The 19,553-nt window shown below is 46.8% G+C and overlaps 1 protein-coding gene across 3 annotated transcripts in view; it reads right to left on the reverse strand.

Annotated features, from left to right (window-relative positions):
• The window catches only part of LOC139255845 (uncharacterized), a 241,400-nt gene that overhangs the window by 178,240 nt on the left and 43,607 nt on the right, over nt 1-19,553 (reverse strand). For all 3 annotated transcript variants that reach the window (XM_070874020.1, XM_070874019.1, XM_070874018.1), the window contains exons 3-5: nt 17,734-17,846; nt 17,515-17,643; nt 16,026-16,226 (exon numbers count right to left, since the gene is read on the reverse strand). In XM_070874020.1, coding sequence (XP_070730121.1) covers nt 16,026-16,226; nt 17,515-17,643; nt 17,734-17,846 — 443 coding nt within the window. The remainder of the gene's footprint in view (nt 1-16,025; nt 16,227-17,514; nt 17,644-17,733; nt 17,847-19,553) is intronic.

Consider the following 19,553-nt stretch of genomic DNA (forward strand, 5'->3'; position numbering starts at 1 on the left):
ACCTGATGGCTTGCATCCTAGGGTCCTAAAAAGGAGTGGCTGCAGAGATAGTGGATGCATTGATTGTAATCTACCAAATTTCCCTAGATTCTGGGGCGGTCCCAACGGATTGGAAAACCACAAATGTAACACCAATATTTAAAAAAGGAGGCAGACAGAAAGCAGGAAACGATAGACCAGTTAGCTTAACATCTGTCATTGGGAAAATGCTGGAGTCCATTATTTAGGAAGCAGCAGCAGGACATTTGGAAAAGCATCATTCAATCAAGCAGAGTCAGCATGGTTTTATGAAAGGGAAATCATGTTTGACAAATTTGCTGGAGTTCTTTGAGGATGTAACGAGCAGGGTGGATAAGGGGGAACCAGTGGATGTGGTGTATTTGGATTTCCAGAAGGCATTCGAAAAGGTGCCACATACAAGGTTACTGCACAAGATAAGTGCGCACGAGGTTGGGGGTAATATATTGGGGCAGAAATTCCTCTCGAGGACCTCCAGCGGGCAAAGCACTAAATAATAGACATAAAATGCGCACTTACCTGAAGCTGCTGTGCCCACTCGAAATCCCGATCCGCAGGTCTCCTCTCCCTGCACGTCGCAGCATGTGCTCGTAGGGACGTGCGCAGGAGTCAAGTGTGCCTGGACACCCAATCACAGGTAAGTATTTTCTCATTCATTGTAAAGTCCGGGGAACGAGAGTTCACGAGAGCAGCGGGAGATCGGAGAGGCTAGAGGCCTATAAAGGCCCACACTCGGAGTCCGGGGAGCGAGAGTTCACGGGAGCAGCGGGAGATCGGAGAGGCTAGAGGCCTATAAAGGCCCACACTCGGAGTCCGAGAAGCGAGAGTTCACGGGAGCAGCGGGAGATCGGAGAGGCTTGAGGCCTATAAAGGCCCACACTTGGAATCCGGAGAGCGAGAGTTCACGGGAGCAGCGGGAGATCGGAGAAGCTAGAGGCCTATAAAGGCCCACACTCGGAGTCCGGGGAGCGAGAGTTCACGGGAGCAGCGGGAGATCGGAGAGGCCAGCTGGTGCAGCTACAGCAGTGAGGTAAAAAAGTAGAAAGAAATCGAAAGGTGACGTCAAAGCCAAGGGGGTAAGTGATTGGCTGGTGATTGGTAAGTAGTTTTTCTTTTTCTTTTCTAGATCAGCAAGTAACCTTTAGCATTGTTGTTGCCAATTTAAGTATATCTAAGGGTTAAGTCATGGCAGGACAGCTCGGACAGGTATTATGCTCCTCCTGTACTATGTGGGAAGTCAGGGCGCTTCTGGTGTCCGTGACGACTAAGTGTGCGGGAAGTGCATCTGGCTGTAGCTCCTGACAGACCGCTTTACGGCACTAGAGCTGAGGGTGGATTCACTCTGGAGCATCCACGATGCTGAGAATGACGTAAATAGCACATTTAGCGAGTTGATCTTACCGCAGGTAAAGGGTACACAGCTAGGGAATGGATAACCAACAGGAAGAGCAGTGCAAGGAAGGTAGTGCAGGGGTCCCTTGCGGTCATCCCGCTGCAAAACAGATACACCGCTTTGGGTACTGTTGAGGGGGATGACTCATCAGGGGAGGGCAGCAGCATCCAAGTTCATGGCATCATGGGTGGCTCTGCTGCACAGGAGGACAGGAAAAAGAGTGGGAGAGCTATAGTGATAGGGGATTCAATTGTAAGGGGAATAGATAGGCGTTTCTGCGGCTGCAACTGAGACTCCAGGATGGTATGTTGCCTCCCTGGTGCAAGGGTCAAGATGTCTCGGAGCGGATGCAAGACATTCTGAAAAGGGAGGGTGAACAGCCAGTTGTCATGGTGCATATAGGTAGCAACGATATAGGTAAAAAATGGGATGAGGTCCTACGAGATGAATTTAGGGAGCTAGGAGCTAAATTAAAAAATAGGCCCTCAAAAGTAATAATCTCAGGATTGCTACCAGTGCCACGTACTAGTCAGAGTAGGAATTGCAGGATAGCTCAGATGAATACGTGGCTTGAGGAGTGGTGCACAAGGGAGGGATTCAAATTTCTGGGACATTGGAACCGGTTCTGGGGGAGGTGGGACCAGTACAAAGCGGACCGTCTGCACCTGGGCAGGACCAGAACCAATGTCCTAGGGGGAGTGTTTGCTAGTGCTGTTGGGGAGGAGTTAAACTAATATGGCAGGGGGATAGGAACCTGTGCAAGGAGACAGAGGAAAGTAGAATGGGGGCAGAAGCAAAAGATAGAAAGAAGAAAAATAAAAGTGGAGGGCAGAGAAACTTAAAGCAAAAAGCAAAAAGGGCCACATTACACCAAAATTCTAAAGGGGCAAAGTATGTTAGAAAGACAAGCCTGAAGGCTCTGTGCCTCAATGTGAGGAGTATTCGGAATAAGTTGGATGAATTAACTGCGCAGATAGCAGTTAACGGGTATGATGTAGTTGGCATCACGGAGACATGGCTCCAGGGTGACCAAGGCTGGGAACTCAACATCCAGGGGTATTCAACATTTAGGAAGGATAGACAGAAAGGAAAAGGAGGCGGAGTGGCATTGCTGGTTAAAGAGAAAATTAATGCAATAGTAAGAAAGGACATTAGCCTGGATGGTGTGGAATCGGTATGGGTGGAGCTACTGAATACCAAGGGGCAGAAAATGCTTGTGGGAGTTGTGTACAGATCACCAAACAGTAGTAGTAAGGTTGGGGACAGCATCAAACAAAAAATTAGAGATGCATGCAATAAAGGTACAGCAGTTATCATGGGTGACTTTAATCTACATATTGATTGGTCTAACCAAATTGGTAGCAATGCGGTGGAGGAGGATTTCCTGGAGTGTCGTAGGGATGGTTTTCTGGACCAATATGTCGAGAAACCAACTAGGAAGCTGGCCTTCCTAGACTGGGTGATGTGTAATAAGAAAGGACTAATTAGCAATCTTGTTGTGCAAGGCCCCTTGGGGAAGGGTGACCATAACATTGTAGAATTCCTTATTAAGATGGAGAGTATATAGTCCTTACACAATACCACAAGTCCACACGAGGCACATTCTATGGACAAGGTTACTCTATGACCTGAACCTTTATTCACAGGACCAAGAAGTGATGACCCTGCGTGGGACCTCCCTTTTTATATACCTGGATGACCAGGTGAGGAGTGTCTCCCACAAGTTCACCCCCTGTGGTCAAGTTGTGCATTTCTCAAGTATATACAGTATTGCAGTGTTGTTGCATGAAGGTTACATACATGACATCACCTCCCCCTCAACATCTTATTGGGATCACAGGTTAAGTCTTTCGGGTGGTCTGCGCTCCCTCGTGGAGCGCCACAGTTGGGGCTTTGGCTGTTGAGCCTTGGCCTGCGTGTCTGTCCCCTGTGGTGATTCCGGCCTGTCCGGACTGACTGCAGGGATTGTGCATGCTGCTGAATGTTCTTGTTGCTCATTCACTGGCGGTGGTGTGAATACCATCTCATGATCTTCCTCAGGTTCCTCAGTGTCCATGCTGAAACTTTTTTTTACTTGGTCCAGATGCTTGCGGCATATCTGCCCATTGTTAAGTTTGACCACGATGACCCTATTCCCCTCTTTGTCTATTACAGTACATTCAAGCCATTTGGGCCCCAAAGCATGATTGAGAACAAATACGGGGTCACCAATTTCTATAAATCTCCCCCTTGAATTTCGGTCATGGTACTCATTTTGGGACTGGCGCTTGCCCTCAACAATGTCGGACAAGACAGGATGAATGAGGGACAGCCGAGTTTTGAGTGTACGTTTCATAAGGAGCTCCGTGGATGGGACCGCCGTGAGCGAGTGCGGTCGGGACCTATAGGCCAGCAGGAGGTGCGATAGGCGGCATTGAAGAGAGGGACCTTTAATCCTGAGCATACCTTGTTTTATGATTTGGACCGCATGTTCCACCTGGCCACTGGAGGCCGGCTTGAACGGTGCTGTCCTGACATGGTTGATGCCATTACCCGACATGAACTCCCGGAATTCGTAGCTAGTGAACCATGGGCCATTATCGCTAACAAGGATGTCCAGCAAACCTTGGGTTGCAAAGACCGCACGTAGACTCTCCACAGTGGTGGATGTCGTGTATGAATTCAAAATGATGCACTCGATCCATTTCGAGTACGCATCAACCACGATGAGAAACATTTTCCCCATGAACAAACCCATGTAGTCTACGTGAATGCGTGACCATGGCCTGGTGGGCCAGGGTCACGGGCTGAGCAGGGCCTCCCTGGGGGCATTTCCCAGCTGAGCACACGTCGTGTACCTGCGAACAGTGTTCCAGGTCTGAATCAATTCCCAGCCACCAAACGTGTGACCAGGCAATGGCCTTCATCAGCACGATGCCTGGGTGCTCGCTGTGGAGTTCCTTGATGAAAGCTTCCATGCCCCTCTGGGGCATGACTACCCGGCTGCCCCATAATAGGCAGTCGGCTTGGATGGAGAGCTCATCCAACCACCTGTGAAACGGTCTGACCTCCTCAGGGCATGCTCCGTGTGCGGGCGCCCAATCCCCAGTCAGGAGACATTTCTTAATCAAAGATAGGAGGGGATCTCTGTTGGTCCAGATTTTGATCTGGCGGGCTGTGATGGGGGAACCTGCGCTGTCAAAGGCATCAACGGCCATGACCATCTCAACGCTTTGCTCCGCTGCCCCCTCAGTGGTGGCCAGTGGAAGCCTGCTGAGCACGTCGGCTCAATTTTCAGAGCCCATCGCTGTATGCGAGCTGACGCATTGGCATTGACAGCCTTGCTGTCTGACAACAGGGATGTTAACGGCTTGTGGTCCATTTCTAATTCAAACCTCCTGACAAAAAGGTACTGGTGCATCTTTTTCACCCCATAGACACATGCGAGTGCTTCCTTCTCAACCATCCCATATCCCCATTCTGCTTGAGAGCACGACCTGGAGGCATAAGCCACAGGTCTGAGTTGCCCCTCAGCATTGCACTGCTGCAACATGCACCCAACCCCATAGGACGATGCATCACATGTCAGAACCAATTTCTTACAGGGGACGTACAGGGTCAACAACTTATTTGAGCAAAGTAGGTTACGCGCCCGATTGAAAGCCCGTTCTTGACAGTCCCCCCAAAACCAATCGCAGCCCTTACGCAGGAGCACGTGTAGCGGCTCCAGAAATGTGCTTAGGTTCGGCAGAAAGTTCCCGAAATGGTTCAAGAGTCCCAGAAATGAACGCAACTCCGATGTGTTGCAGGACCTGAGCGCTTGTCGAATCGCCTGTTTTGGATTTGGTAGGCCGAATCCCATCTGCAGCAACCCTCCTGCCCAGAAGCTCGACTTCGGGAGCCAAAAACACACACTTAGGCTTCTTAAGTCGCAGGCCTACCCGGTCCACTCGGCGTAGCACCTCTTCCAGGTTGTGGAGGTGTTCCTCGGTGTCACGACCAGTGATGAGGATATCGTCCTGAAATACAATCGTTCCAGGAATGGATTTGAACAGGCTTTCCATGTTTCTTTGAAAAATCGCGGCCGCTGATCGAATGCTAAACGGGCACCTGTTGTAAACAAACAGTCCCTTGTGAGTGGGATGGTGGTCAATAGCTTAGATTCGTCGGCCAGTTCTTGGGTCATGCAGGCTGAAGTGAGGTCCCACTTGGTGAACAGCTTGCCGCCTGCCAGCGTGACGAAAAGATCCTCCGCTCTCGGAAGCGGGTATTGGTCTTGTAGGGACACCCGGTTGATAGTGGCCTTGTAGTCGCCACAGATCCTGACCGAGCCTTCCGCTTTTAGGACGGGAAGAATGGGGCTCGCCCAGTCGCTGAATTCAACGGGCGAGATGATGCCCTTTCTCAGCAAACGGTCCAATTCGCTTTCAATTTTCTCCCGCATCACATACGGCACAGCTCTGGCTTTGTGGTGCACTGGTCTGGCGTCCGGGGTGATGCGAATCACTACTTTGGTACCTTTGAACGTCCCGACGCCAGGTGGAATAGCGACTCAAATTGCTGTAGGACCTGTGAGCATGAACTTCGCTCCACAGATGACACTGCGTGCACATCCCCCCATTTCCAGTTCATCTCAGCTAACCAGCTCCTCCCCAACAGTGCGGGACCATTGCCCGGGACAATCCAGAGCGGCAGCCTGTTCACTGATCCATTGTGTGTGACAGCCAACATTGCACTGTCTAGCACTGGAATGATTGATTTGGTGTACGTCCATTATTGAGTCTCAATGCGTTCTAGTTTGGGTCTGCTGGCTTTGAGTGGCCATAGCTTTTTGAATTGTTGAGCGCTCATGAGCAACTGGCTGGCCCCCGTGTCCAGCTCCATGCATACCGGGATGCCATTTAATAGGACCTTCATCATCATAGGTGGCGTTTTGGTATATGAGCTGTGAACGTTCGCCACATGAACTCGCTGAACTTCAGCGTCCATTGATTTGCCCCATGTGTCATCCTGCCTCGCAGACCCCTCTTCTGGTCCCTCCACCTCGTAAATTAGCCTGGTCGCAGGCTTCCTGCACATTCTCGCTCAATGGCCAGTGAGGTTACAATTTCTGCAGGCAAACTGTTGAAACCTGCAAGTCCTAGCAGCATGTTTGCCCCCACACCTCCAGCATGAACTGAGATTCCCATTGGTGTGAACAAAAGAGCTGTTGCAAGGCATTCCTCGCTGATTGTCCCTTTGACTGCTCTTGATCACCCTGTTAGTGGGTGTCAATGGCCCCATCCCAGAACGCATTGTCCACTAGGATGGCGTAAATGTCCGTTCAGCCTGCCATTGTCTGTGTTGAAAGCCTGTTCTGGGGTCTATTGCTGCCTGGGGTGTGTCGAACTGCCTTTGCCTGCCTGCTGGGTTCTGAGTCATGTTTATGATGTTGACCCCCTGGAGGTAGAGTTGCGTGCATATATTATCTTGGTTTCCTCCTCCCCCGCCATAAAAGTCTGAGCCAGCAACGCCGCCGCTTCCAAGGTCAATCCTTGGTCTCTATTAACTTTCTGAAAATCCCGGCATGACCGATGGCCTCAATAAAGAAATCCCTGAGCATCTCCCCCCTGCAGGCATCTGTGAACTTAGAGGCTGGCCAAGCGCCGGAGGTCCGCAACGAATTCCGGTATGCTCAGTCCTTCCCGACATCGGTGGGTACAAAATCTGTGTCGGGCCATGTGTATGCTGCTCGCCGGTTTGAGGTGCCCACCGATTAGTTTGCTGAGCTCTTCAAAGGTTTTGTCCGCCGGCTTCTTGGGTGCTAGCAGGTCTTTCATGAGCGTGTAAGTCTTAGGTCCACAGCTGGTCAGTAGATGAGCCCTTCGCTATTTGGCCTCTGCATCTCCCAGCTAGTCCTTCGTGACAAAGCTCTGCTGAAGCCTCTCAACGAAATCGTCCCAGTCTTCAACACAGTACCGTTCCTCTGTGCTACCGGTGGCCATTCTCGTGGGTCGTTAATTCCCGTTTCTCGTCACCACTGTAAAGTCCTTACACAATACCACAAGTCCACACGAGGCACATTCTATGGACAAGGTCACTCTATGACCTGAACCTTTATTCACAGAACCAAGAAGTGATGACCCTGCGTGGGACCTCCCTTTTTATATACCTGGATGACCAGGTGAGGAGTATCTTCCACAAGTTCACCCCCTGTGGTCAAGGTGTGCATTTCTCAAGTATATACAGTATTGCAGTGTTGTTACATGAAGGTTACATACATGACAGAGAGTAACACAGTTAATTCAGAAACTAGGGTCCTACACTTAAGGAAAGGTAACTTCAATGGTTTGAGGCATGAATTGGCTAGAATAGACTGGCAAATGATACTTAAAGGGTTGACAGTGGATAGGCAATGGCAAACATTTAAACATCCATGGATGAACTTCAGCAATTGTACATCCCTGTCTGGAGCAAAAATAAAACAAGGAAGGTGGCTCAACCATGGCTAACAAGGGAAATTAAGGATAGTGTTAAATCCAAGGAAGAGGCATATAAATTGCCCAGAAAAAGCAGCAAACCTGAGGACTGGGAGAAATTTAGAATTCAGCAAAGGAGGACAAAAGGTTTAATTAAGAGGGGAAAAATAGAGTACGAGAAGAAGCTTGCTGGGAACATAAAAACTGACTGCAAAAGCTTCTATAGATATGTGGAGAGAAAAAGATGAGTGAAGACAAACATAGTCGGATTCAGGTGAATTTATAATGGGGAACAAAGAAATGGCAGACCAATTGAACAAATACTTTGGTTCTGTCTTCACGAAGGAAGACACAAATAAGCTTCCGAAAGTACTCGGGGACCGAGGGTCTAGTGAGAAGGAGGAACTGAAGGATATCCTTATTAGGCGGGAAATTGTGTTGGGGAAATTGATGGGATTGAAGGCCGATAAATCCCCGGGGCCTGATCGCCTGCATCCCAGAGTACTTAAGGAAGTCGCCCTAGAAATAGTGGATGCATTGGTGATCATTTTCCAACACTCTACCGACTCTGGATCAGTTCCTATGGACTGGAGGGTAGCTAATGTAACACCACTTTTTAAAAAGGGAGGGAGAGAGAAAGCGGGTAATTATAGACCGGTCAGCATGACATCAGTAGTGGGTATAATGTTGGAATCAATTATTAAGGATGAAATAGCAGCGCATTTGGAAAGCATTGACAGGATCGGTCCAAGTTAGCATGGATTTATGAAGGGGAAGTCATGCTTGACAAATCTTCTGGAATTTTTTGAGGAAGTAACTAGTAGAGTGGACAAGGAAGAACCAGTGGATGTGGTGTATTTGGACTTTCAAAAGGCTTTTGACAAGGTACCACATAAGATATTGGTGTGCAAAATCAAAGCACATGGTCTTGGAGGTAATACACTGACATGGATAGAGAACTGGTTGGCAAACAGGAAGCAGAGAGTCGGGATAAACGGGTCCTTTTCAGAATGGCAGGCAGTGACTAGTGGAGTGCCGCAGGGCTCAGTACTGGGACCCCAGTTCTTTATAATATACATCAATGATTTGGATGAAGGAATTGAGTGTAATATCTCCAAGTTTGCAGATGACACTAAACTGGATGGCGGTGTGAGCTGTGAGGGGGATGCTAGGAGGCTGCAGGGTGACTTGGACAGGTTACGTGAGTGGGCAAATACATGGCAGATGCAGTATAATGTGGATAAATGTGAGGTTAGCCACTTTGGGAGCAAAAACGCGAAGACAGAATATTATCTGAATGTCGGCAGATTAGGAAAAGGGGATGTGCAACGAGACCTGGGTGTCATGGTTCATCAGTCACTGAAAGTGGGCATGCAGGTACAGCAGGCGGTGAAGAAGGCAAATGGTATGTTGGCCTTCATAGCTAGGGGATTTGAGTATAGGAGCAGGGAGGTCTTACGGCAGTTGTACAGGGCCTTAGTGAGGCCTCACCTGGAATATTTTGTACAGTTTTGGTCTCCTAATCTGAGGAAGGACGTTCTTGCTATTGAGGGAGTGTAGCGAAGGTTCACCAGACTGATTCCAGGGATGGCTGGAATGTCATATGAGGAGAGACTGGATCAACTGGACCTTTATTCACTGGAGTTTAGAAGGATGAGAGGGGATCTCATAGAAACGTATAAGATTCTGACGGGACTGGACAGGTTAGATGCGGGAAGAATGTTCCCAATGTTGGGGAAGTCCAGAACCAGGGGACATAGTCTTAGGATAAGGGGTAGGCCATTTAGGACTAAGATGAGGAGAAACTTCTTCACTCAGAGAGGTGTTAACCTAAGGAATTCCCTGCCGCAGAGAGTTGTTGATGCCAGTTCATAGGATATATTCAAGAGGGAGTTAGTTATGGTCCTTACGGCTAAGGGGATCAAGGGGTATGGAGAGAAAGTAGGAAAGGTGTACTGAGGGAATGATCAGCCATGATCTTATTGAATGGCGGTGTAGGCTCAAAGGGCCGAATGGCCTACTCCTGCACCTATTTTCTTTGTTTCTATGGTATTAACTGGACAGAAGAGGTAGGTAAAGGGGATAAGGGAATGGAGGTCCTACAATATGTACAGGACTCCTTTCTAACCCAATATTTAAAAAGCCCAACAAGGGAGAATTCGCTATTGGATTGAATAATGGGGAATGAGCCAGAGCAGATAAGAGAAGTAAAAGTAGGGGAACATCTAGGCAATAGTGATCATAATATAATGAGCAGGACTAAGGCACAGTTGATATTTGTAGGCTGACAATTCATCCCCATTTTCCGGAGGCAAACAATGTGTCCCCAGGCAAACAATGTCCCCGGAAGGGTCTCTGGTTGAGGAAACTCATCCCCGAATAGAGCTATATTCATTTGTCTGCTGGTTGGCAAGAGTTGTATTTTAGCTTTATTTTTGGATAAACTGGAAAAATTCGATCTTTGTTTTTTTAAACACAAATGTACAGAAACCCCGGAGGAGAGATTCTTGTCCCATGTCTGGCCAGTTTAAGCTCAAGAACAGATTCCAGGAGCCCACTGAATGGAGGAGACGATGACGGCCCCGCCTTTCCACAATGCAACGCGGTTGACAAAAGACCCCATCGATAGCTCGGGCCGCACTACACTCTGGGGAATTGAGTCACCGGAGAAGCTGAGGGCACAGTGAGAGCTGTAAGTGAGTGGATTTACTTTACCTCAGAGATCAACATGGTGCGTGTCTTTTTTAAATAAGGCAAGCTCTACATTCTCCCACCAGGAAGAGGTTTCTGAAACCTTCTGAGACAGAGGGTGTTTCAAACCTTATATGGAAAATTTCAGTTTGTTTGGACAGATTTAAAATTGAGAAATTAAAAGTTAGGATATTCGGGGACGAGTTAGATGGTACAGCACTATTGCCAGAACATACACAAGATTTGATATTCAGTGTATGTAAAGTGAAAATGGTGTTGACAAAAAAGTGTAATTGCTGCTTTAATGACCAGCTTCAAAAGGATTTTGCATATTTACGACCAATTGGAAAAGAAGCAACTGTATTATATTCAATATGCCAGTGATTATGCCAGTCAGTATTTTCCATTTCGAGTGGAGACAGGACATTTATAAAAGTACATAAAGGTACCACTAAACATAAAGCTGCTAGTTCAAGTACTGTTACTGATTTTTTTTGCAAGTTGAGCCAACGCAGAGTGAGCAAGCAGGAATATTTGCATATCACACCATTAGACATAATCACAGTTTCAGGTCAATAGTCTGTACTTCCAATTTAAATAAAAATGTCACCCACCCAAAATTCTTATGAGCGCAGACAACGCTTGAAGCAACAGTTGCAAATGTTTTTTCTCCATGGGCAAATGATGAACTAATTGAAGACCTAAAAGATGTTCAATATTTGTCACTGTCTTTTGATGCATTGAATAATGGATATGTAAAATTGCTTCCTGTCTTGTTTCACTATTTCAAGGCTTGTAAAGGCAGTTCATGTGTGCAAACTAAACTTATGGATGTTGTTGAACTTAACGGAGACGTCAGAACTTTTTGCAACGGAGATAATAAATAAAGTTGTGGCATTGTCAGCAGATAACACAAACAAAAACTTTGGCAGCCTGCACAGACATGGAAGAGAAAATGTGCACAACAAAGTAAAGACAAGCTTAAAAAGGGAAGTGATAGGCCCTGGATGCCTTGCTCACATCATGCATTAATATGCCCAATCTGCAAGGGATGCAATCCCAGTAGATGTTGAGAATATTCTAATTGAAATTTTGGATATTTTTATATGTTCATTAGTTGCATGAATAGATTTTGTGAGTATATGGGACAAGATTATCTGAATATATTAGGATACAGTAATGTCAGGCTGTCAATGTTTCCTGCTTTAGAGAGGATCCTTCAACTTTGAGTCATTGAAGTCAATTTTGTCAGAGGAAAAGTGCTCAGCAGGTCTTCATAAAATGTAACAAAATCTGGCTTGCTTTTATCCATGCAAACATGCAACCTTTTCATGACATAAGCATTTCGCTTAAGGGCGATGATCGCTGTGCAGTCGAATGGATCGACTGGGCCTGTATTCACTGGAGTTTAGAAGGATGAGAGGGGATCTCATAGAAACATATAAAATTCTGACGGGACTGGACAGGTTAGATGCAGGAAGAATGTTCCCGATGTGGGGGAAGTCCAGAACCAGGGGACACAGTCTAAGGATAAAGGGTAAGCCATTTAAGACTGATGAGGAGAAACTTCTTCACTCAGAGAGTTGTTAACCTGTGGAATTCCCTGCCGCAGAGAGTTGTTGATGCCAGTTCATTGGATATATTCAAGAGGGAGTTAGATATGGCCTTTACGGCTAAAGGGATCAAGGGGTATGGAGAGAAAGCAGGAAAGGGGTACTGAAGTGAATGATCAGCCATGATCTTATTGAATGGTGGTGCAGGCTCGAAGGGCCAAATGGCCTACTCCTGCACCTATTTTCTATGTTTCTATGTTTCTTTGAGTCAGACGATATCTTAAACAATATCAAAAAGAAGCTGGTCAAAGTCAAAATTACCTCCAGTCTCCTTCCAACTAATCTATCAAATTGCTTCAGAATTGTAATCACTTCTATCAAATCACCACTTAATCTCTGTTCCAATGAAAATAGCCACAATTTTTCAAGCTTTTCTTCACATTTGTATTTCCTTATAGCAGACTAATCTGCACTATACCCTCTCTATTCCCTCAACATCCTTCCTATCGCGTGGAAACCAAAACTGCTCCCAATACTCCAACTAAGAAAGACACATCAACAAATGAGTTTGGTAGGTGAAGGTACAGATTATTTATCCCTAGAAATTTCATAGATTGTTTTGGCTGGATGGAAATGCTGTGTTTTTCCACCCTCTGAATCGTTTAATAGTTGGGGCAGGTTCTCCGCATTTGCAACAATTCAATAGATGCTCCGGCTTCACTGAGGAGGCAAGAATTGAGCAGCACCCAGCCACTCTGCGGACGCACTCAAAGCCCAAATCTGGCCGTAGAAGGCAAGTTAAAACTTTTAGACAACAGCCTCAAGGAGGACCATCTAGAGTTCATGGTGATGAAGGTCAAAAGCCACCTTGAAATTAATGGGCTGAATGGCCGGCTCCCGCTCCTAGTTCTTATGTTGATCTCAAGAGCCTCTCAGTAAGACTCAGCTACCTCTCCTCTTATCATGGACACACCATCGAAAAGATTAATTAGAAGAGAATAACATGCACACACTGATAGAATAGAAAAGCAGCAAGAAAACAACTATTAGGTTCAGGGATATTTATTTGGATTTGGAAGAATAATGAAGAATAATGAATTTAGCACATGGTATTTTGTGTTAGGAACTTTCATCTGGTATAAGTGTTGAACTGGACGGAGGACTGATGTCACTGGGACAGAGGTTCTTTATTCTGGGATTGTAGTTACTATTACAGAAATTTGTGGGTCAAATGGTCAGATGGTGGGAGGAATATGGTGCAGTAACAGACCAAGGTCTGTCAGGAAATATATTCATTAACTAATGTGGATCCAGCTGCTTGCAAGATGGAACCAACTTATCCTTTTCCAGTTCCTCAGGTTCTTCCCCTCTTGAAGAGTCTGGCAGCTGCTCCTCCTGATTCTTGCCTTAATCAACAGCCAAATAGAGCAGCATGCAGTACTCAGTGATGATGCTGGACACTTTGGCCGGTTGATATAGCAGGATACTCTGATTTATCCTGGCACCACAACTGTCTTTTCAGCATGCCTATCATGTGCTCTATGATGGATTTAGTGAAAGCATGGACTTCATTGTACTTTCTCTTGTGCTGCAGTATAAGGAACGGCACAGGGAGGTCATGAGCCAGGGCAACTGTGTGTATGATCAGCCTCCCAGGAACCAGTCTTTCACTCGGTGAGTATCTGCAAACAGCGGGGTTACTGTTAACTACCTGGGAACAAAGGCATAGTTTGTGCTGCCAGGGCATCCTGCAAGGTGTTATGGTGATGGTCACACACAATCTACACATTGAGGGCCCAAGTTTCCACACGATAAAAAACGGGCGCCCCTCCGAGCAGAAAAAAAACGCGCTATTCTCGAGCGCTTTGCAGCTCCTTGTCTGTTTGGCGTGGCGCCCAGGGGGGCGGAGCCTACACTCACGCCGATTTTGTAAGTGGGAGGGGGCGGGTACTATTTAAATTAGTTTTTTTCCTGCCGGCAACGCTGCGCGTGCGCGTTGGAGCGTTCGCGCATGCTCAGTGTGAAAAAAAACATTGGCACTCGGCCATTTTTGTAGTTCTTTGTAGCTGTTTAATTTTTGAACTTTTTTCAATAAAATCACATTGCCATCAGCACATCAGCACTGAGGCTACCCTTCTCACTGTCTCCTTCCCCTCCCCACCCTCCGCGGCAACAAACGGCTGTCTCCTTGCCCTCCCTCCCCTCCACAACAACAACCCGCTGTCTCCTTCTCCTCCGCGGCAACAAACCGCTGTCTCCTTCCCCTCCCTCCCCTCCACAACAACAAACCGCTTTCTGCTCCCCCCCCACCCCGCTCAGCGGCATGAACAGCTTTCTCCCCCCGCCACCCCCCGCTCAGCGGCACGAACAGCTTTCTCCCCCCGCCACCCCCCGCTCAGCGGCACGAACAGCTTTCTCCCCCCGCCACCCCCCGCTCAGCGGCACGAACAGCTTTCTCCCCCCGCCACCCCCCACTCAGCGGCACGAACAGCTTTCTCCCCCCGCCACCCCCCACTCAGCGGCACGAACAGCTTTCTCCCCCCGCCACCCCCCGCTCAGCGGCACGAACAGCTTTCTCCCCCCGCCACCCCCCGCTCAGCGGCACGAACAGCTTTCTCCGCCCCCCCCCAACGACAGGAACAGCTTTCTCCCCCCCCCCCAGCGACACGAACGGCTTTCTCCGCCCCCCCCCCCCCTCCCGCTCAGCGGCACGAACGGCTGCAGAATTCTCCCTGGTTGAAGCACTTTCACACAGGTAGGAAGATGGTTTATTTAATCTTTTCTTGGCTTATAAATGTTTATTCAGGTTGGATTTATTTGTATAATATTTGTAGAAGTATAAATAAGGATTTATTGTAGAATTTAATGAGTTCCCTTCCCCCCCCCCCTCGTTCTGGACGCCTAATTTGTAACCTGCGCCTGATTTTTTTAATGTGTAGAACAGGTTTTTTCAGTTCTACAAAAATCTTCACTGGCTCCATTCTACTTTAGTTTGGAGTACGTTTTCACTGTGGAAACTTTCAAATCAGGCGTCAGTGGCCGGACACGCCCCCTTTTGAAGAAAAACTTCTGTTCCAAAGTAGAACTGTTCTACCTGACTCGAACCTGACTCGAACTGCAGAAAAAAAAATGTGGAGAATTGCGATTTCTAAGATAGTCCTAAAAATCAGGCGCAAATCATGTGGAAACTTGGGCCCTGAGAGTGTACAACCCCTTCCTATTCATACAGTTGCCACTCCTCTGAAAAAGAACATAAAAGCCTAGATCCATGTCATTGATCACTCCCTGGAACTTAGGGAACCCAACCAGCCAAATTACTGGTTCTTGGCCTAGGTTTTGGGTTCTGATAAGTGAGAGGGCAGATCAAATGACTCCCTGCAGATCCTGAAAGCCCTGAGAAGGTGCCTCCTGTTCCCAGACCCCAAGTGTCTGAAGGCTGGAATGGAGAGCTCTCTCCAAGCCAGGGCCTCCAGGGTTACTGCCTCCTCCTTGCAAGCTGATGTTGGGGGAGGGGAATGGGGTGGGGGGGGGGGTGGTGGAGGATGGTCACATTCTGAAATGAAGCTGCACAATTCTATTGATCTCTTAGAGGAAAAAGTTTCCCAGCGATGCTGCATATGAAGCCAGTGAACGGAATCAAGACCCGTGTCATCTGCCTCACGTTCTGGGGGAGCACCTTTAGTAGCTCCACGTGTTTATCCAATATCCTCCTTTTCATTATAAGACCCATGAGATCAGAGTCCAGTGCCTCCACAGACAAGGGAAGGCAACTCCACAGACTCCACTGTAGCCAAATCCTTACCCTAATCCTCCAGCTGCCTCGTGCTCAAGTTACAAGATCCTCATCCCCACTAGCTAGATGTCCCAGGTGAAAATCTCTGAGCTGGTGATGGGAGAAAGAAGACAGATGACAAAGGTGATGTAATGACTTACCTCATCCAGTACATCATTGATTAGTTTTAATGCCAATGGATCGGTGTCATCAATGCCAGGTGTTTCTAGAAACTCTTTCCCAATCAAAATCTTGCATGGAGCATAAACCTCAACGGTTTTCAATGCTGCTATTTTCATATTCTGCAGAGTTCTCTCTTTATTAGGTGTTTTCTGCATGGTTATGTATTCCTGCAGTTTTTCCTGTATGAGCAATTTCAAATGGGTCATTTTAATAATTGAAATTCAAAAGACATTTCCAACACACAAGTGCCAGGTAATGACCATCTCCAACAAGCGAGAGTCTAACCACCTCCCCTTGACATTCAACTGCATTACCATTGCTGAATCCACCACTATCAACATCCTGAAAGTCACCATTGACCAGAAACTTAACTGGACCAGCCACCTAAATACTGTGGCTACAAGAGCAGATCAGAGGCTGGGATTCACCTCCTGACTCCCCAAAGCCTTTCCACCTTCTACAAGGCACAAGTCAGGAGTGTGATGGAATACTCTCCACTTGCCTGGATGAGTGCAGCTCCAACAACACTCAAGAAGCTCAACACCATCCAGGACAAAGCAACTTGCTTTATTGGCACCCCATCCACCATCTTAAACATTCATTCCCTCCACCATTGGTGCACCGTGGCTACAGTGTGTATCATCTATAAGATGCAATGCAGCAACTCGCCAAGTCTTTTTCGACAGCACCTCCCAAACCCATAACCTCTACCACCTTGAAGGAGATGGGAAGCAGGCGCATGGGAAAACCATCACTTCCAAGTTCCTCCCCAAATCACACACCATCCTGACTTGGAAATATATCGCCGTTCCTTCATTGTCACGGGGTCAAAATCCTGGAACACTCTCCCTAACAGCACTGCCAGAGTACCTTTACCAAACGGACTGCTATGGTGGCTCACCACAACCTCCTCAAGGCCAATTAGGGATGTGAAATAAATTCTGGCCCACATCCCATGAACGGAAAAAAAAATTCGTACAATAGGCATTATGTCCAGACAGATCTGTCTAGTCTTCAGCTCTGACATTTCCCAATTAATTTTGTGTTATCATGGGGGAATTTTTCACGTCTCTGCTCCCAGTATGGAGCCTCACTAGATAAGAGCTTGGACCTACAGAGAATTAGACCTAGTGTTCTAGCCCAGCTCCCACCCTATCACCAGTCTAGTGAGGCTCCACAATGTGAATACTGCTGCGCAAAATTACTCCCCATATGGATTACTAACGTGAACATTTTTCCCCACGTTCCAATAATGGAGAAATCATTTCTACAAGTTCCAGTCAGTAACCTCCAGCAACGTGTTAGCTTCATGCAATTTTTAAAATATTCAACCCAAGGGCCTAATCTTTAACCTTAAGACATCCTGCCCTTTTCTCAAATTCTGTCACAGTATTCCAGTAGAAGAAAAATAAAAATAACATTTGAGCATATTTTATATTGGCATTGGCTAAATGTGACAAACCATACCCTAATAAATATGCGATCCTTCATTACATCTTCTCCATCGCCCATATAACACTCTGAAGTTCCAGCCAAGTCCTTTACACCTTGATGAAGTTGAATGCGCCCTGGATTTTCAATGTTCTGCAATATATTCTTCAAACAACACAAGTTAAATCAGACTTCCAAAATGGCTGAATCTATATTTAAATCAAAAATAACCAAGGTATTTTTAAAACTCGCTACCTGATCAAAAGTGCAATCTGAGAAGTAAGTAGTGAGAAGACAGAATAGCTTCTCTAATGCTTCACGAGAAGTGTTTCTTCGGTCTTCTACCACACCCATGTCATCATTAGTACCTGTCAGTTAAACGAAAAACGTATGATCATTAATGGTCGTGAATAGAGTTACAGACTGGACTATTTACCCAAATAGAGTTCACTTAAATATCCCAGAAATGAAATGCAAGAACATCTGTGTCTGTTGAGTTTCATGTCTGCCAGGCATTTGGGCCAAATGGGACAGACACTAGGGGTAAAAAGTTGTTTCTGCACTTCAGCCCATGTCATAGGGGTTCAAATACATAATTCCCTGAATGTGTGAGTGTAGCTAGATATAGTACAAGTGTAAATGAGTAATAATGAATTAATACAAGATACTGAGTAGGCTAGAGTAGTGTGCAGTTTTGGGCACTCCATTATAGAAAGGACTCGTAGATCCACCAGGATGGGAAACTATAATTACGAGATATTTGGAACTATTTCTCGTGGAGCTAAGAAGCAGAAGAGGAGTTACAATTGAGGTTTTCCAAATTATGAAGGGCTTTAACAAAGTGGATAGGGAAATATTGGGGTGAATATTGTGACACCTTTCTAATTGAAGCCTATGTCGATGGCAAATGGTTAGCCCCATATTCCCGATATAGGACTGTAATAAGTGGACGACGTGCGTGGTGGGGACTGTACATTTAGTTGCTGTTCTCTTCTCCCCAATCTTCCCCTTTGCTTGCTTCAGCCCTAATAATGGCTCGCCTGTATTTTATTTTCCAATCCTATCAAACAGCTTACACCGAAATCATTAACCTGTTCTTTCTCTTTACAGATGTTGAAATACCAGTATTTGCAATTCTTCATTTAATTTGTACTTGAACAACTTCACCTTTAAACCTACACTTCCTACAAGTCACAACTGTTGCAAAGGGAACCCTTCTGAGTTCTACCTATGCTTGCCTACTCATAGAATATATGGAGCATTATAGCTCAAGTCCTGGGCCTAGAAATTCAGCACCTGTCATTTGGGAGCTACGGGTGACGAATTGGGACCAAAATGGCTTCTGGGCAGTGCGCACACATTTCTGGTGCGGGCCATGCAGAACGCTATCTTGCTGAGGATGGTAGGGCAGTCGTTAGGAGCCTGCTCTAGAAGTATTGTAAGTAGGAAGATCGTGGCGTCAATCAGCGTGCAACCTTGATTTGACGGCAGCCCTGCCATTTTTGTCATTATCGCTGGAGTTAATGCCTTGTGTTAACTTCGCACAGCTGAACATGAATTCAGCAGCAGGAAGGAACCCCACGCCCCCAACCGCCCCCCCGCCGCCACCACAGTGCTATTTAAATGGATCATCAACAAATTTCAGGTAACTTGCTTTTTGATTTCTACTGGCACTGTGTAAGTTTATGGAAGTGTTTGGGGCTTCTAGAGTTATTTAAAGTTGGAGAGGTGAGAATGAGTGCTTTTGCAAGTGGAGAAGCCCTTGCTGCTAACTTCAAGGGTTCTTGTCACACCATTTGCTCCCAGTCATGGTGCTCTAGTTGTTATCACCCTTGGCCTGCAGCATGATAGGGAGATGGAGCAGAGGCAGAAAAGAGGACAAGCTGCTCACAAAGGGAGGAGAAGGAGGGAGAGAAGGGCTCTCAGAAGGAGACTTTACCAACTAGGGTCTTCCGAGAGCAATTCTCTTACTTCAACCTGAGCGAGTGTATGGGACATCTGCACTTTACGAAGAAGGTGCACACAGAACGCCGCCATTTCTTGCAACCAGACCTGCCGCTCACTCCATGGCAAGA

This window comes from Pristiophorus japonicus, unplaced genomic scaffold (genome assembly GCF_044704955.1).
Source record: "Pristiophorus japonicus isolate sPriJap1 unplaced genomic scaffold, sPriJap1.hap1 HAP1_SCAFFOLD_641, whole genome shotgun sequence".
Lineage (NCBI taxonomy): Eukaryota > Metazoa > Chordata > Chondrichthyes > Pristiophoridae > Pristiophorus > Pristiophorus japonicus.